Source organism: Mya arenaria, chromosome 4 (assembly GCF_026914265.1).
Source record: "Mya arenaria isolate MELC-2E11 chromosome 4, ASM2691426v1".
NCBI lineage: Eukaryota > Metazoa > Mollusca > Bivalvia > Myida > Myidae > Mya > Mya arenaria.
In genome coordinates this window covers 47218178-47236391 of record NC_069125.1, presented here as the reverse complement: position 1 = coordinate 47236391, position 18214 = coordinate 47218178, and the positions used below count along the sequence as shown (strand labels likewise).

The 18214-nt window shown below is 32.2% G+C and overlaps 1 protein-coding gene and 1 long non-coding RNA gene across 2 annotated transcripts; both read right to left on the bottom strand.

The window, feature by feature from the left end:
* Positions 1–436: 436 nt before the first annotated feature.
* Positions 437–7610, bottom strand: LOC128230254 (uncharacterized). The gene is made up of 3 exons (XR_008260190.1): positions 7144–7610; positions 1387–1618; positions 437–903 (listed from the first exon to the last, which is right to left on the bottom strand). It is a non-coding gene; the product is annotated as an uncharacterized LOC128230254 (long non-coding RNA).
* A 195-nt stretch (positions 7611–7805) lies between these two features.
* On the bottom strand, positions 7806–17411 carry LOC128230370 (uncharacterized). Its single transcript, XM_052942581.1, has 3 exons — positions 17326–17411; positions 8675–8906; positions 7806–8492 (listed from the first exon to the last, which is right to left on the bottom strand). Exons 1-3 carry the CDS (start codon positions 17344–17346, stop codon positions 8419–8421), a joined length of 327 nt encoding a protein of 108 aa, XP_052798541.1. The 5' UTR covers positions 17347–17411; the 3' UTR covers positions 7806–8418.
* Positions 17412–18214: the final 803 nt, after the last annotated feature.

Sequence of the window (18214 nt, the reverse complement as noted above, 5' to 3'; positions counted from 1 at the left end):
TACATCGCGACTCGAATTTATCTAGTCTTGCATCAAGATGTTGAAGTGTACTAGTAATTTTGCTGTTAAACTTTGGGAATGTTATGAGGGTCGTTATTTCAGTTCCGATAAATGTTAACAAAAACAACAATATAGTTGAAAAACAAGCGAAATTCATTTGACTTGGTAGTTATTGATTAAGTTCACCAACAAGAGCACCATCGATTAAGGATCATAGCTCGACAAGTCTTTTATACAGACTTGTACACGTGGGCGTGTTGCCATGTTAACAATTCGTACCAATTCCACGATACTAAAATGGACACAAATCATATGTTGTTGTTTTTTGTCTTGACCATTTAAGTAAAATGAGTTAAACAAATCTCGACAAGTCTTTTAAACAAGTTTATACACGTGGGCGTGTTACCATGCTAACCATTCGTACAAATTCCACGATACTAAAGGGACACAACTCATATGTTGTTTTTTGTCTTGAGCAATTAAATAAATGAGTTAAACAAATAATGCATTAAAATGTTAAAAAATGCATCCATCAAGTATAACGTACATGTACTGTAATTGTGTGGTTTTAAATTGTATCAAACATTAAAATTTGTGTACGACGACACCAAGGTTATTACAATGTCTCGACATTAGTATTAGGTAAACAGCCGAGCAAATAAATTGATAACCTTTTGTTTATAACAAAATGGTCAAGTATATTCGACAAACAACCATTATGAGCGAGTCGTGGATACAGACTGGTTCTCGTTTGCCATTGGAATTTAAACACCAATACGGGCTTATTATGCTGAATTTATTCAAAATTATTTTTTCCTCTTTCGTCAATCTAGTTGCTTGGTCCGTTTGTTTGAGTCGTGTCCAAATAATTCCGTAAGTATTCAATGTAATCTTGTATACTACCTGCAAAAAATAAACAGATCATGGTATTAACACTCAATATAATAACGTAAACTTTACTAACACTCTTCATCACTTAATGTTTTTGAAGAGTATAAGGTATGTTACACTTATTTAGTAATCACTTTCTTTTTGCATATTAGTTGCAATAATAGGGAAGGTATGCTGTAAATGCAGTATTTGCTATAAATATAGTACAATTAGCAACACAAACATTCAGTGTAAGTTCAAATTACCATTTCCAATTCTTGCATGTATGCATCCTACTTATTATCTAACCTGACTAATAGGAACATGGATTGTCCGTATTCAGTTTTATTCTTAGTCTAGGAACAAACAATTGAAACATAAATAAAACATACATATATAAATCTCTTTGGTGATGTAAGCCTTTCGAAAAACGTTTAGAGTAAATTCATTATCTCAACTTAATAAGATAATACATCTATGTTATTAGTTTTCTGTCAAACATCGCGTGGTACGTACGCAAATTGTTAAAAGCCTCCTCCGACAAATATCCTCTAAGAAAGAGCTGCTGGTAGTATCTCTCTACTGACTCCATCTGGGTTAGCTGCCGTTGGACCGTGGCTATGTTTGTGTTGGCACTGCCAGTGTTGGATGGTCGTTTTTGTAACGTAAATGTCGTAGGCCCACGTATAACGCTACTGTGAACGGCTGATACTTGCATGAATAGTACAAGCAGTACCATTATCATTGCCTGCGAGCAGAAAAAGAAGAGACATTAATATGCCATACAGTGCATTCAAATGACTTACGTACCTAGAGAAAAATATATATAAGTATATACACATATGTCAATCGATCGTTGGTCAAAATATATAAGAAAACATGTTCACTTCTTTATGCTAACAAGGTACTAACAAAACAAGAAGGATACATAGAAAGTACACATAGTATATTATATGAACATAATGATGAGACAGTAGTTACACTATCATTATAATGTATTACACAACATGATCATACATAGAACATTAAGTTTCCCAATTCAAAAGCCTTGTGGATAAACATTGCTAATTTCCTTTGATATGTACTTTCCCTCCTAGGAAGGAAAATAAAATAAAACTTATTAACAAAAACCGTATGTCTATCAAGATTGGAACGCCAGAGCAGTTTAATACAGAAATGTCTTGAATTCTTTAATATATGTTCATTAGGTTTGAGTGGTATGTCATGAGTTTAAATAACTACACAAATATACAAAGCCCCTTTACATGGGGTTAATCAAGTTCATTTGAATTCAATTATTATTAATAATAATAATAATAATAATAATAATAATAATAATAATAATAATGATAATATGTTTGTAATTTTTATAACTGAGCATGTCCATCTATCTATCTTTGCATTCAATGGACGTTTTGGACGAATCTTTCGAAATTTCCCGTGATTTTTCCAAAACTAATTGTTTTTTGAGGATTTCTGTAAAGAGTATCAACCATCCATGATGTATATTTCAGTTATTTCGAAAATGCTTTAATGTTTTAAGTCTTTGGTCATCCTTAAAATCGGTGGTTCAATTTGAAAATGGTCCTTCATTCGTTGCTCTTTCCTTTGAAACAGAATTAAGTTTGAAATTCGAAATACAGGCATTATGTCTGCAGAAGTTACCTACTTATAAAGTTAAATTGTGATAGATAAAAGGATGTGTCTTTCAATTAAAAAGCATGAGAGTAATAAAACAGCATGGAAAACAATGTTGCACTCAGTTGAACACTGTTTGCATGTTTACCATTTTGTTTTATTCAAATGTTGCCAAATTTGGCTGAAATATGCTGTAAAGAACTTGATTTCGTTTCATATTACAAAGAGATTTGTAATAAAATGTTTTAAATCTCTCTAAAATGCACACTTGACAAAAGATGACTGGATTATACTAGCAACAGATTTAATATTCATATCATTTTGATTTTGCAATATGCTTTTCGCAATTTTTTTCATCAAAATTAGATATCTGCTTAAACGTATTAATTTTAAAATGCATATGAAAAGATCACCCCAAATCATGTGCGAGATTCGAACAAAACGTTATCGTCAAAATACATACATGACTTAATGTTAGAGTCAACGTTTAAAACATATATTCCAAACGTTTAAAGAAATTTTACTAATACGTATGTTGAAATACATTTATTAGAAGTACTATTGACATTCTCCATGATCTTGATTTGATTTTTTCCCAGACATGTGAATTAAAATCCTTTCTATAGCTAAATTAATAGAACAGAACAGAACTTTTTTTTTTTTAATTATTTAACAAATATTAAATTTCTATTGTAGCTTTTCTTGTACGAATATCTAAGTGTAGGGGACATCACTGTCGTGTGTGTGTGTGTGTGTGTGTGTGTGTGTGTGTGTGTGTGTGTGTGTGTGTATGTTTGTGCGTGGGTGTGTGTGTGCGTGCGTGCGTGCGTGCGTGCGTGCGTGCGTGCGTGCGTGTGTGAGCTTAACCATACTGATAGAAAATGCATAAAAGGTTATATTATTTAAAGAGGAATATGTTAATGGTACTCTATGTGAAAATAAATAAGAAAAAAGAACAGAACAGAACATTTATTTCCAAGAAGGTCATGTACCCATCTGACAATATATGTACATTTACCATGGCGACAAAAAAACCAGCAATAACACTTAACACAATAATGAAAAAAATAATAAAATACATAAATTATAATAATAAATACATAATTATGCAGACATTGAGAGGTGCACTACTCAGTTAGTTTATATTTATATATGTCTTCATAAGAGAAATATAAAAGTGAAAGCATTTTGGCGTGTGTACGTACCGCGCTTTGTGAGTTAAAACAATCCATTAGGTGTTTATCCATATACAGAAAAAATCAGATTTTGCTCTTTAGTCTTCAAACATCATTATCCTAATACAATTAAAAAAGATTAGAAATACCAATATAGACCATCATAGTTACACTAGCCTTAAATATTAATTACTTTATCGTTCAAACTCATATATCAGAGTGGGCGTCACACCACTGCGAGTCTCACTTCAATTGTAAAGGAAGCTTATTAGTTATAAATAAGAAGTCAATTATTCATAGATCATATATAGTTCTAATAAGTGACACGTTATCTTCACAATTTCACATCATTTTCCTCGAACAATCTTATGTGAACCGTGGGCATCTTTTTGTTCATTTTCGTTAGGAATTTAATTATTTAAGTGCTACTTTATATCATTTTCGTGGTTTCATCAGAATCTTAAAGTTTAAAATTATCTTTTAAAACACTAATGTCTCTTTATTCTTCGGGTTACGTGCTAAAATGAACTGTATTCAGTTTTCTCTAAAATTTTCCATTAATACACTTTTAGAAATCGTGTTGCTTTTATAATAACAGTTTTATATCATTTCGTTTAATTGGAATGCATGAGTTCACTTAATCTTAATAAAAAAAAATCTAAAAACTGTTTTATCCGACAGAATGGTACAACGCCTACGTGCTTAAAAAAGGTATGTTGCTTTTAGTGTGTTTTGGATGGCATGACTCAAACAATAAGTACTAATTAGAATAGATGGTTTTAAAGTATACATCGGCAGTTATTGATGTTCCTGCCTTATCTAACAGTATGTCTAAAATGGTATTTGTTCAACGCTTGTTTTCATTTTGAAATCAAAAACTCTATGCATTGAACTTCATTTGTTCAAGAATAGCAATTGCCAAAAGATACACCGTATAGTTATCGTTTCCAGTGATATATAGGCAAATGATTCTTCCGTGGACTGATCAATTTTAGGACATAATTAAGTAGCCGAGGACAAGCGTGACATGTGTAGGAAAAGAGTTGGTGAACACTTACTGTTTTCTGTAATTATTTCTTTACATCCTTCAATAATGAAAGATTGAAATATTTATATGAATAACTACAGTAACTAGTTCAATAGTCAAACATTTAAACATAAACCCCGTATAATAGCGCAGGGTTAATGCCGATGACACAATAAAATACCAGCCAAATCTCACTATTATCAACTATCGATATTTATCAAGCCAGAAACACATAACTTCTAGACTTACGTCATTATGTTTATGTGTCTCAGGGTATGATCTTAAGAAAGTGTATTTTATCACGAATATAATAATACACACTTTTTACAAAAAAAGGTTTAATAAAATATCCGAAAGGGAACTCAGACGACTGGTTTCAAATTCAAAGCATAAGTTGCAAATCTTTAAGATTCTATGTATTGATATAGTCACTACTTTGTTCATTGCGCACATTGTGAGTTAGTTTACTTTCGTATATTAAAGGAAGACCGTAAAATGTTCTCGTTCTGCTGGGAAAATAACAACTAGATAATTTCATGTCTCGTTATGCTATTGATTTTCTTAACGAAGTTTCTTACTTAAGTAAGTATTTCTTTTTGATCGTTTGGATGCATTTTTTCAGTCATAAGATTCATAGGTTAACATGTTTTTTAAAAACTCTTTTTTTATAAAATTCATAATTAATTTTTACTGTACCACCACCTTTGTCTGCTTCTTGCATGATAATAGATTTATCCTGTGCTAACGATTTAATGTTTTTCTTTGCTCTGGGGTAAAACGTTTTTGTTTTATGTACTTATTGTCTCGAGAAGGGTTTGACGCAATGCTTTGGGTGGAGAAATGTAGGTATCAAGTGGTACGTAACGTCCACTTGGTGGATTAAATTGAATTGTTTCTTTCAATAGATTAATTTTTGTCTGATCTTTGCGATAAAAAAAACTCTGACTTTTATTTCATGGAAGAAAACAACATAATATCATTGTCAAGTTCATAAAGCTGCACTCTCACAGATTGATCATTTTGACAACTTTTTAATTTTTTTGTCTTGGAGTGAGCCAATCTTTGCGTAAATATCTGCAAACCAGTGGTTTTAGACTGCAATCAACAGATCAGATCGCAGATTTTCATTTTTCCGTTCTAAAATTAATGTTTAATGGCATAAAGCGTTACTAACGGTTAAAGAATAATGCAATAAACATCAATTTTTGAACTCAAATATGAAAATCTGCAATCTGAGTTTTTGTCTGCAGCCTTATATCACTGGTTTCCATGCTTTTTCGCATAAGTTGGCTCGTTACAAGACAAAGAATAAACAAAGTCAAAACGTTCAATCTGCGAGAGTGCAGCTTTAAGGATGATACTTTTTTGTAAGATTAATTTAAGACTCCTCAACAGCACATTGTTTTCTACTTCTCGAAGTTAACTAAAACATGGTGGGTGATCATTGGAGCCATAACATTTTGTTATGTGTTTAAAATGCTCCAATGCGTCTTCCGTTATAGTGTCAATGAGTGGAATATGGATGTAAACAGTGAGTATGATTTCTTATTTTTCATTTTTAGAGATTTATACGAGTAAATTTAAAAAAAAATGTAGAATGAAGTTCCACATAGGAATGACCATGAGTTGTTCTAAGTGTAAAAGTTCTGAATAAAATTTAATATCTGATCGTCTAGAACTTGCATAACTTGCTAGACGTTAGTGTTGACAACGTAAAAATCAAAAGAATAGCCCCACCTCCTTTTCCCTTTAAAGACACCCATGTGAAAATCTGTAAACACAATCGTTAGATGTTTGCCTTATAATACCTGGAAATACAGAATTAGAATTTCGACGACCATTTGCTATCAAGTATTAATTTATTAGACACAAACTGAACCTTAAAGTCCGCGAAGCTGTGTGGTAGTAGGTCATACTTTAAAAAGATCGAACATTATATTAATTCAGATAATTGTTAATTTTCATTTTATGAAATTGCTACAGTTTTTTCACAATTCGTTTCTTACTAAATTACTATTCATGAGCACCACAACCTATTCATTGGCACCACAACGTTCAGAAAATCGAGCATAGTGCAGCAAGTATAACAAATAAAGTTCTAAAATTTGTAACGCGGCAACCTTTTGTCAATAAAAAATGATCAGATATTAAATTTTGTTCATAACTTTTACATTTAGAACAACTTATGGCCATTCCTATGTGGAACTACAGTCTCCATTTTTTTTTTAATTTACTCGTATAGACCTCTTAAAATGAAAAATAAGAAACCATACTCACTGTTTACATCCATATTCCACCAATTGGCACTATAACGGAAGACGCGTTGGAGCATTTTCAACACATAACAAAATGTTATGGCTCCAATGATTACCCGCCATGTAATAGAGTGATAATAAAGTATAGAAACAGTTTTATCTGTTTCAGCTAGGTAACCTTCTATTTCATTCTGTTCCTCCAACTGTGGTGCTCGCTTGCTTCTAAAGAGAATTGTGTGTTTCAGGCGTGACGTCATCTTCAGATGTAGTATAATAGTTTTGGTAGTTGTTCGTTCTGCCTGACCAGTTATTTTTTCGTCCGTGTTGTAAGTAGAAGTATCTTCCTCGTTGTTGTATCTGTATCTACCGACTTGTGACATCAATTAAATCATTTGAGTTATACGGCGAGCTATCCGACTCGGTTTGATTTTGCTCAAGTAGCTCAAAATGCGGACGCTTAACAAAATGGCATGGTCTTAGTTTGTGTGAGAATGTAGCTTTACATGGCTTTGAAAACTAATTATATCTGGGTGTTAAGTGTATCAACTACACTTTCCGAGGACGGCACACTTTTCAACACAAAGAAACTATTAAATTACTTATCAGTAAAATGTACATCAAAGTAACATATGGTTGTATATGATCCTAAAATATCCCTTAGCTGTAGAAACCTGTCGCATCAGTTAATTGCACAAGGACTTTCATATAGACAATGAGTTAATCAATAAAACGGAAACAGTTGGTTGACATGGTAAGTTATTTAATTGTACACATCATATTTATTGAAATAATATTATCTATAAATAAATAACAAATACACAGAATGCCAGCAGTGACAAGAACACATTGTTGCAACTGTTTGACATGCAATTATTTAAACGGATGCATGCACAATAATTTCAGGAAGATTGATACTATATATATCGTGTTTCCGGAACGGAAAAAAACCCTAGCTACTCGAGTGGGAAAACCGGTCATGAGGGTCGGACTTTTTTATCCGGACTGAAAATACGTGATTGAATAATTTTCTTACACACCTTTAACTTTCCATTTTTGAAAAAATATACGTAGAGAACGAAAAGACGACTTTATTTTAAAAAAATATGTGTATTAAAAGAAAATGGAAGAGGTGCGTTGTTGCGCGCGAATCGTCCGACATGGGGGTTCAAGTATTGCACCATTTTTGCCTCTCTCATACATCAAGTTGTTAAACGTATTATGTTTTTTTTTGCTATTAAAATTTGGAAATGGAGATATATAATTCCTAAGTAAATAGACTAGCTAATACAAATGTAGTATTTTGTCAGTATATAATATCACATGGTTGACCCTTTGAGTCCACTCGGTTGAGCACCAAAGCGAGGCACGGCTACAGACTGTTTCTCGCTGGCCATTGGACTGTAAACTGTTTGAATTGTTGCGCTGAATTTGTTCAGTTATTTTTTTTGTTAATCTAGCTCCTTTGTCCGTTTGTTTGTGCCGTGTCCAAGTAGTTCCGTAAAATGTCTATGTATGCTTGTATATTATCTGCAATAATAAATTAGAACATCTTATTACCACTTATTGTTGAAGCGTGTAAAATTACAGTAAATACGGCGAGCAGACTTGTTGTTAATTACTTATTAGTGAAGATAAGTTGTGCATGCTTTAACTTTTTAAATATAATACTTATAACATTAAATTACTAGCAAACATTTTGTGGTACGTACGTAAATTGTTAGAAGCCTCCTCAGACAAATATCCTCTAAGAAAGAGCTGCTGGTAGTATCTCTCTACTGACTCCATCTGGGTTAGCTGCCGTTGGACCGTGGCTATGTTTCTATTGGCACTGCCAGTGTTGGATGGTCGTTTTTGTAACGTAAATGGCGTAGGCCCACGTATAACGCTACCGTGAACTGCTGATACTTGCAGGAAAAGTACAACCAGTACTGTTATCATTGCCTGTTGGTAGAAATAGAGGTATTGACGTCATGATTTGTTAGTATAGTGTCGATACATGGGAACCAAGAGATAAAAATATGACATAGACATAAGTGGCCTAGTTATAAAACTTGATATGTTTCCCGCAGGTTATCTTTTGTTTAGTTTGCAAATTAATGCAATTTAATCGGGCCGAATTCGTTTATGGGTAAATACATTTTGTATTCTCAGTAAAACGATATTTTACATACTTTTTTGGTTATAGAATAAGAAAAACTTTATCTTTTTAAGTTGAATCGTGGATGTTTATCAAATACCTTACGTTACAAGTGCTATTCCATATTTGAGTCATTTTTAAAACGTTGTACAAAATTTGCAAAGTATTCCATGAGTTTCATTGAAATATTTATGAGAAACGCTACAGAAACAAGCTCAGTAGCAAAAAGTTTAAGCATAAACCCGGTTTATTGGCACTGGGTAAACGCCAAAGACATAAAATCACAAACAAGAAACATGGAAGAACAGCACAAAACTCCACACACAGCATAGTGCATACATATTATATATATATATATATATAAACTAGGTATGTTTATCAAGGATTGTTAGGTACCGCCTTGGAATGGTCAGTAAAATGTAAATTTACTGGGGGGATTAAACTAGTTTGTATGCACAACCTCACTCTTATCCCAACAATCCTAATAAATAGAAATATTTAATTATTCTATTTTTCATATGTGAATCCACTAGCTCAACCTCTTAAGACTTTATTGTGTAGTGTTCATGTTTAACCATGATTACCGTGTTTATGCCACACACACACGCGCGCGCGCGCGCGCATTCCCTTTTCTCGCTGCAGAATTCGGCAATGGTGGAGCACAATCACGTGATAAAAACCCACGGTCTCAGTAACATCTACGAATAACTTTACTGATCGCTGCCTCGATCGTATTAAACTTTCCTAAATTTTATTTATGTTAGAACGATTTCAGTAATTGAGATATCCTATCTAAAAAGGCAGACATTTTTATGAGAAACACATGATTAAAAATGTTTTTAGGCTAAAACAAATTGCCTTCATAATTTTCTCATATTTTACTTGTCGTTCCTTTAAATAGATGCTTCCAAATACGTTTTAAAGGCTATAATTTCAATAATGATTGTTTTATGATTAAGCACTAACCATTTTGCTGCTATGAACCGTGCTCTGTGAGTGAAGATTTTTCAATATACATACAAATTTTCTTGAGTGCACAGACATAATTTCGAAATATTTTTCCTTATATTAAATATAACTAATCCAAGTGCAATTAATCAATGGTAAAATTCATCTAAATCCTTTCTTAAATATACCAATGAAGTAATGTAAGTCCTAAACTACTCTTCTCTCTGAAGTACGTCAAACAACTGCAAGTATCATCGTGGTTTCATGGCAAGATTATGGCAGGGAGTTAACTATCCATAGTCTTCAGTTACAGACTATGTAATTTTCACTAGGTATCATAATTATGGTGTTATTCAGAGTGTTTGAGATTGTGTGTAAATGCGTCATTAACAAAGTGTCAGTAACAGGAGATATATAAAGTATTTCACCAGTAGTCATATGAAATCAGAATCATTATTCTTTTCTTTGGTCTTTAACATTAGTCAATTGGACAGAAAACCCATAAAATAACAACACTCTTAAAGAAAATACATTTATGGAGTCAATAATAAGTTAATTCATTTTGAATAAAAATAAATTTTATTATTTTCGCGAGATTGAAGTTTAGGCTGTAGTTTAAGGTACAATTTGGACCGAGATTAAACCGCTCAATGAATTGTGAATCTCACTTTTATTGAAAAACTCATGGTATTCAGATTGAAATAAAAATGCCCGCCCAACCCGCCCAGCAAAAGAATGTTTTACATATTACCCTCTTTGGTATCTATAATATGTTATAAATGGTAAAAGTTTTTTAGTTTGCTAAACTTTGGTTGGATATATATTTCCCGCGTTGCTGTTTTGGTATTTTTGTATTTTACAGTACGGCATCGCAGCGGCGGTTCGAGTATGGTCCACAAACACGCTATGGCGGATTGGTGTCTCTGCAGGGGGTGTTCGTCGGGATACAGAAAAGCCAACCAACAGTCGGTGAACAATTGTTTGATGGTTACATTAATGCATTGCTAGGAGATTGCGGGTTGTATTCGGGGTGAGGAATCACGTGACTTCAACGGGGTTCTCACATGTGTCACCACGATTCAAAACTGATGTAAATAAGCAAGAAAGTGACAGTTATTTCTAAATAACCTTTTTGAGAGAAAAGAGGGGAACATATTTCTTAGCCTATAAAATACTATACTATTTTCTGCTTCTACAAGTGTGAAATATTTTGGATTTACTTGGATTTTAATGATGGAATCCTTGGCCAAAATTTCGAATCGACAGGATTTTGTAGAACGATGCAACGCTATGTGCGCCGTGAGTCTTTGTTTTGTATACATTTCTTAGTAATTAGTAATATTTAAGATCTCAAACATGTGTTAAAATATTGATTTTACTCATTTCATTCATTAAACGAATTGGTTGAAATTTTTTAATGAATATCGATATTTCAAGAGAGGCTGTTGTTAACGCGAATTTTATATTTGCTGTTGTTAACGTGAATTCTTCTCATAACATGCTTAATTGATTTAATAGTAGTTTGAACTACTCTCTCAACTTTAACGATAATGCATTCAACACTAAACGTTTGTTCCAAATAGTATTTCTTTTATGAAATGAATATATATATCCATCCATTTGTTCAATTTAAAATGTTAAATTTATGTTCTAGGTTGGCCGTCATGGTGATACGTCCAAATTATCCATTGTCCTTCTGTAAGAGACGGAGTCAACCCTTATATGTTTCACCAAATGTTGACAAAAGATGGATAAATTTAATTGATGCAGTGATGAGTACATTCAAATTGAAGACAAGATATACTCCAGCCAACCCCGTTCCATGTACACGACCTGGTAAAAGATAGTCAACAACGAAGAAATGATTGAACTACGTTTTAATGTACAATAAATCATTAAACTATTGATAAAAGAAAAAGTGATTACATGTTTTGCTGGTTGGATCCATTGTATTTGTATATGACGTCATTATAAACCACTTATTTCTTTTTTTCATGCTATAAGAAAAACCGTTTGAGTGAAATGATTCAACACGTCGCACTCATAAAGTAAAAATTCAACCCTTTTAAGTTATGGATGTAATGGATGCAAAAACAATTTCTTTGATATATGTTTGCGTATTACATAAGTAAAGTCATGTTGTTGTTTATATAAATATAATCATATACCATTGTTGTTTATAGGAATTGTAAATGTGATTTATTATTTGTAAAAGATTTCACAATGTGATGATATTAAAGCAACTGTGCACCAGATGATCATATTGCAAGAAAAAAAGAAAATTGTTGAAAACTGACATAAACTTGGTATTAATGTGTACAATGGATTGAAACTTGATAACTGAAGTACCACATAGTTTACAATTTATTTAAGTTTAGCAGTTATTTCGTATTTTTCCATTAAAAAAGATTACTGGGTATGTCTACCTAGTAGATTTCATTCCTTATGAATGACTGGCTAGTCGATGTTATCACGTGATATTACCAAGTTAGGTGTATAGCTTAAATATACCACTCGATTGAAATAAGCCTTCGTAGCATAGTGGATACAACACTAGGTTGCAATTTTGGCGACACAGGTTCGAACCCGGTCTCCGCCACATTTTTATTTTACATTTTGGTACTTTTTTACTATTATGATCTCAAAGCGTAACACATTCTATTAAATAATTGTCCTGAGATTCGTTATAGAACACAACGTTTTTGGTGGCAATCTGGTGTACAGTCCCTTTAAATATGTTAAAGCTGTTTTAAGAAAATCGTATAGATATTTAGAAAGATTGCCAAATTGATAGTCATGGGCAAAAGTTATTATAGATATCTTACTATCACTAGGATTTTATGATGCATGGTTATTTCAAAGTGTTGGTGATTTTAATATATATATATATTTAAAGTGAACTGAAACAGAGATTAAAATGTGTATTTACAAAAATGGTTTGCAGAATTTATTAATTCAGCTACAGCCAAAACGTTTGTTTTGTTCACTGACTGTAAGTTACAACCACTTCTGTGTGCTGTTAATAAAGTTAAATTTAGGAAAGCATTGACGAGACATAGACTTTTGTCACACAGGTAAGAAATTGAGGCCGGTAGATGGCACAAACCTAAACCTATTTCTGAATTAGAAAGGAAAAGTCAAGTTTGCCATAAAATAGTAGATGAGTTTCATTTCTTGTTTTAATGTACTTTATTTAGTTATTGAAGAAGACAATACAATACATACATAAAAACTTTTTAAATAGACCAAATATAACCAAATTTGTTGAACTTTTACAAATACCAATAAAACTATTCAAAGGAAATTAGCAATGTTTATCCACAAAACATTTTAATTTAGAGTCCCTGTTGTACTTATATTGATGTTAGAAAACTCATTTAAATGATATTTGTAACCACTGTCACCTCACTATGGTTACATTATATTGTATGTGTACTGTCTATGTTTTTTGTTTGTGTTTCGAAAGTACCTTGTTGGTAAAGATAAGTATACGTGTATTAATATATATCGTGACCTACGATCGATTGATAGAAGTGCATTTTAATTATATATATTATGAATTCCATTGGTGTTATGTTCATGGGCCTAAGACCTTTATGCATTTGAATAAACTATGAAACTTTATTATCACAACTCGAGGCTTGTGATTCCACTTAAGGTCTCTGGTTGGTGATATTTTCTTCTATGGCGTTGAAGCTATCAACTTCTCTCTCATTCTCTCTCTCCCCCCTCCCCAGATAAGTAGATTAAAATGGCCACGCTGGACATCCTTATCGTGCTCATAGCTACAGAACTTTTTGATGAAACCTACAAAAGAGTGTTTTCTACAACAATTTTCTCACAAATTTAAAATTTTAGATATGCAAGAAAAAAAAATCAATCATGTGTTTCCAGTAAGGATCGAAAAACCCGACGCTCGGGCACGCTGTGTGGCCGGTTACTCGGCAAGCCTCATTCCCGGCTTACGCGCCAGCCCTTGGGTCGGATTTTTCTATCCGTACCGGAAACACATGATAGATACTTACACTCTTCTATTGTCATCACATATCTGCCTCCCTTGTTGAAGACCGTCGTCTGCAGCACAATGGAAACATTGTCATATGGTATTACTTGTAAAGTGAAAACTTTTTAACCTTGTTTCCGCATTACACGCTATGCTCGGGTTTGGGATTAACCTTATTACACGAAAGGCCATGCCAGATACAAATTATCATCTTACGAGGGAAGGTCATTTTCATGGTAGTCAATTTCGTTGTCAGTGCTTCTTATTATTTCCTGATTTCTTATGGATAAAGATATTTGACCATTTTGGAAGCATGGAATTTAACTGGAGCGTGGGCAGTTTATGATTTACCTTTAGGAATGGCGATTTAGTAATTTAATTGATATTGCTATTTGTTCGTTTATTGGGTGTTGGATTTCTTTTATTTTGGAACGTACATGAGACGGGTTTGGGTGAAGTGAATTTTGCCTTCCATTTTATTGTATCTATTACTTCATTCATTTAACTTATCCATCTTTGTAAACATTTGGTGAAACTGCAGAGGGATACTGAATATCTGGAAGTTTCGAATCGATAAAATTGGTGTAAATTCATACCATGAATAAGAGCTTTAGGTTGTATAAATTCTCGTCACAAATGAGAGGGCAATACAAACCAAAATATAGAATAAACTGAGCATGTTATGATAAGTTTGTTAAGGATACCGACTTAACATAGTCAGCTTTATTGAGATGAGAAGAAGTTTATGTTCACGACAGCACATATAACTATCATGTTTACAACAGCACTTCATGAAAATTCGATATCTATTGAAAAAACTAAAATAACATTTAACGAACAATTTGTTTTATGAGAGTAATGAGCAAAACTAACTTTTTAACGCGTGTCTGATATCTTAACTATTACAGATGACTAAGAAATATGTACAAAACAAAGAATCACGGGGCACACAGCGTATCATCGTTCTACAAAATCCCGTCATTTCGAAATTTTGGCCAAGGATTCCATCGTTAAAATACAAGTAAATACATGTTGCACGCAAGATCCCACTTTGTAGGTCAAGGCAATATTTAGAGGTGAATGTTAAAAGATGTAAAAGATCTTGTCCTTTCTGCAACTTCCTCATGCACTTTTAAATAATTTATTTTCAATGTTCACTATGAGAGAGTGTGATGTATGTAAAACAAATTATTAATTTTTTGTCCATGCATGCGGAAGTTGGAGCACAGACAAGAACTATTATACTAATTAATTTTGGCAACAAAGCAATAGTTTGTATAGGTATGCTAAATAACAGTTATGTGTCCAAGTGGAGGTAAAAACAAACACATTTAATCGTGAAATCGTAAAAAAAAGGTAAAAAATAGCATTTCAGTGTTAAAATGGAGGTCGAAAATAGCATTCAAGTGTGCAAACAGAAGTCAAAAATTATATTTCGTGAAAATACATTTATCATAGAGAGAAGCACATACACTAATGAACATACCTAATGTTTCAGTATGTAGGTTTTAATTAAATCGACTTTCAAGTTCCATATTGAGCGATGCTTTAAGTACTGTACTTATTTATTAAATCGCCAATATGTTGGCTGTTCACATTAAAATTGAAATGACATAGTTTGTTTGATATTGTGTGATGTCACTGTCATGTTTCTATATTTGCATTCGCCTGATCCTTTGTATAGATAAAACTTGACGTTCATATTGTAATATTTACACCTCAACTTCCATTCCTTAAATGAACTGCCTTTCGGCAATTGCGTTCATCAATCGATGAACGCAACATCTTCGGATATGTTCGAATCGCAATTCATTGCATAACAATATACATGAAAAAAAATGATACTGTTATTGTTTGTATTGTGTCAGCAGGTCCCGTAAAATATAAATAAACATTTTAGAAAGTATTTTTTTTTTAATTTTAAATGAATAGTTGCCTTAATTGTTTGAATTTTACGTTTAAAAGTGATTTTAAGTGGCTGATCTTTTCCCGCGTTATTGTGACGTCATTTGAAAAAATACTTCCGGTTACAGTCGGGTCGTTCTAATTACGGAATGGGTAGGAAAGAGTTATTGAAAGGTTTTCATAAAGAAATGAAGTATTTACATTTATTGAATGAAATAATGAACTATTTCCTTCGGACTCCACACACTTTGACCAGCCCAATTGCGTTCATACCCCGATAATAACATCAAGCCCGCAATTCATTCCTTAATAACACTCAAAGAGTAATGACGTCATTGTTTTTTCAATATTGCGCTCCGATTGGCGTGACGTCGTTAAACCAATGATATACGAAGATAGAAATATCAGCTATTCTTTTATACAAACGTATGTTGTCGGTTACATTTCTGTAAGAAAAAATATCCAATTGCATAAAATACTGATACTTATTGTAATGAATTATTATTTAAAATGTAAATATATGTATTTTTGCATTTAGTTTTTTGCATAAATATTGATCGCATTTTTTTCGTTTATGCTGAATGAACGCACAGGGTAATCGAGCAAATTCCATGAAGCGCACTAAAAAGGCGTTCAATCCTTAAATAAAAATCCTTAAGTAGTACGCTGTTTTTTTTCCACAATGCGATTCTGCTTTAATAAGACAATAATTTAAATGTATAACTCGTGTTTTTAACCCCCTTTTTAATAGTATGAATGAATCACCAATAACAAAAACCTTGTATGCAAATCACAACGTTCGTCTGTTAGTCAATGAACACAAGTCAACATTTTCTTTCGCTTGATAACTTATTTTATTACAATGAAAATGTTATTGTGAGTATTTAAGATTTATATTGGGTAGCCCTTTACTATTAAGAATTAATATTCAACATCAATTCACAACGTCGACATCGCTTGTGATGCATTAAATATAAATTCTTGGAAAGTTGTCTTTAAATATTGTCATCATTTTTTTTTAATAAAAAAACACAAGTTTTAAAACGTTTAAGAGTACATTTTCATCAGAAACTTATTTCATCAAAAACTTATTTCAACTAAATTAGACAAAATCATACATACACCATGGTTTCATAACGCTTGTTCATATTCAGCGGTAGTGGCGAAAACATGTTCGTAACAAAAATGATTTCAACCGAAATAATCTTAATCATTTATATGGTGGTTTTACTGAAAATTAAATGCTGAGCTAGGCTTTTACGTTTATTTCGACCTTAAAATAAACAATAACCTATATTTACAATGTATACCATGATACCGAGTCTTCTTTGTTAAAATTTCTTCAGTGAAAAAATAAGATATCTTACCTTAAAAGTTGTATTTGACATTTTACCGAACTTATATCTCCATAGATGATCCAAAGTTGCTCAGTAATAACTGGGTAAAAGTTTTCGCGGAATGTAATATATATTTTCAAATTACCCACTCAATAGGATAGTGTCTTTCCTTTTAAAGGCATTTGAAATAGCGTCACTGTTCACCATCCAATGAAATGTTGCTCGTAGATCATATATGTATTGAAACGTTCTACAAGTGGATAAACAATATATTCATCGTTTTTCTTTCATATGTTTTAACATTGACACATTTGTTAATTTACACTGAGTGAAAACTGCAAAAGTAGTTGAAATTATCCAGTTCTAGTCTTAACAATGAAATATGACAAGAAAACAGTTCCAATGTCTAATCAATTGATCACATTTATGAACAAAATATCTACTGGAATAAGCCTCACATCATTAAAATCGCAGCTGAGCTTTTCTGAGACAGTTTTCGCCGTTAATACTATTGGCATGGTGTAATTCTAAACCAAGAATACAAATACTTGAGGGCGAAAAAGGTGTTTTTGGATTCCCATGAGTCCGCCATAAATTAATAAGAAAAGATAGAAATGAACACACAAATACACATTTTAAAACACATTTCTATGAATGATTTAAGAATACAATGCTCTTAAACCATGTTTTTGTCTATAATAACTAATAAGAGTAACGAGCTACATTATTTAGTGATCGTACAGTTGTGAACATTTTGAACGAATAGAAAAAAGCCAATGATTCCATTCATACAGTAGATTTATTTTAAATAGTTTCATCTTCCTAAATAATTATTTTATAAATTCATTATCATATATTCTTTCACACACTTAATGATTAAATTATTGCAAAGAATAAAATTATCATAATTTACACACAT

Coding starts and splice junctions, on each gene's coding strand:
- LOC128230370 (XM_052942581.1), bottom strand. CDS start 17,346: ATGTCAAATACAACTTTTAAG. Junction 8,907..17,325: donor TGTCAAATACAACTTTTAAG/GTAAGATATCTT, acceptor TTCTACCAACAG/GCAATGATAACAGTACTGGT. Junction 8,493..8,674: donor GGAGGCTTCTAACAATTTAC/GTACGTACCACA, acceptor TTATTATTGCAG/ATAATATACAAGCATACATA.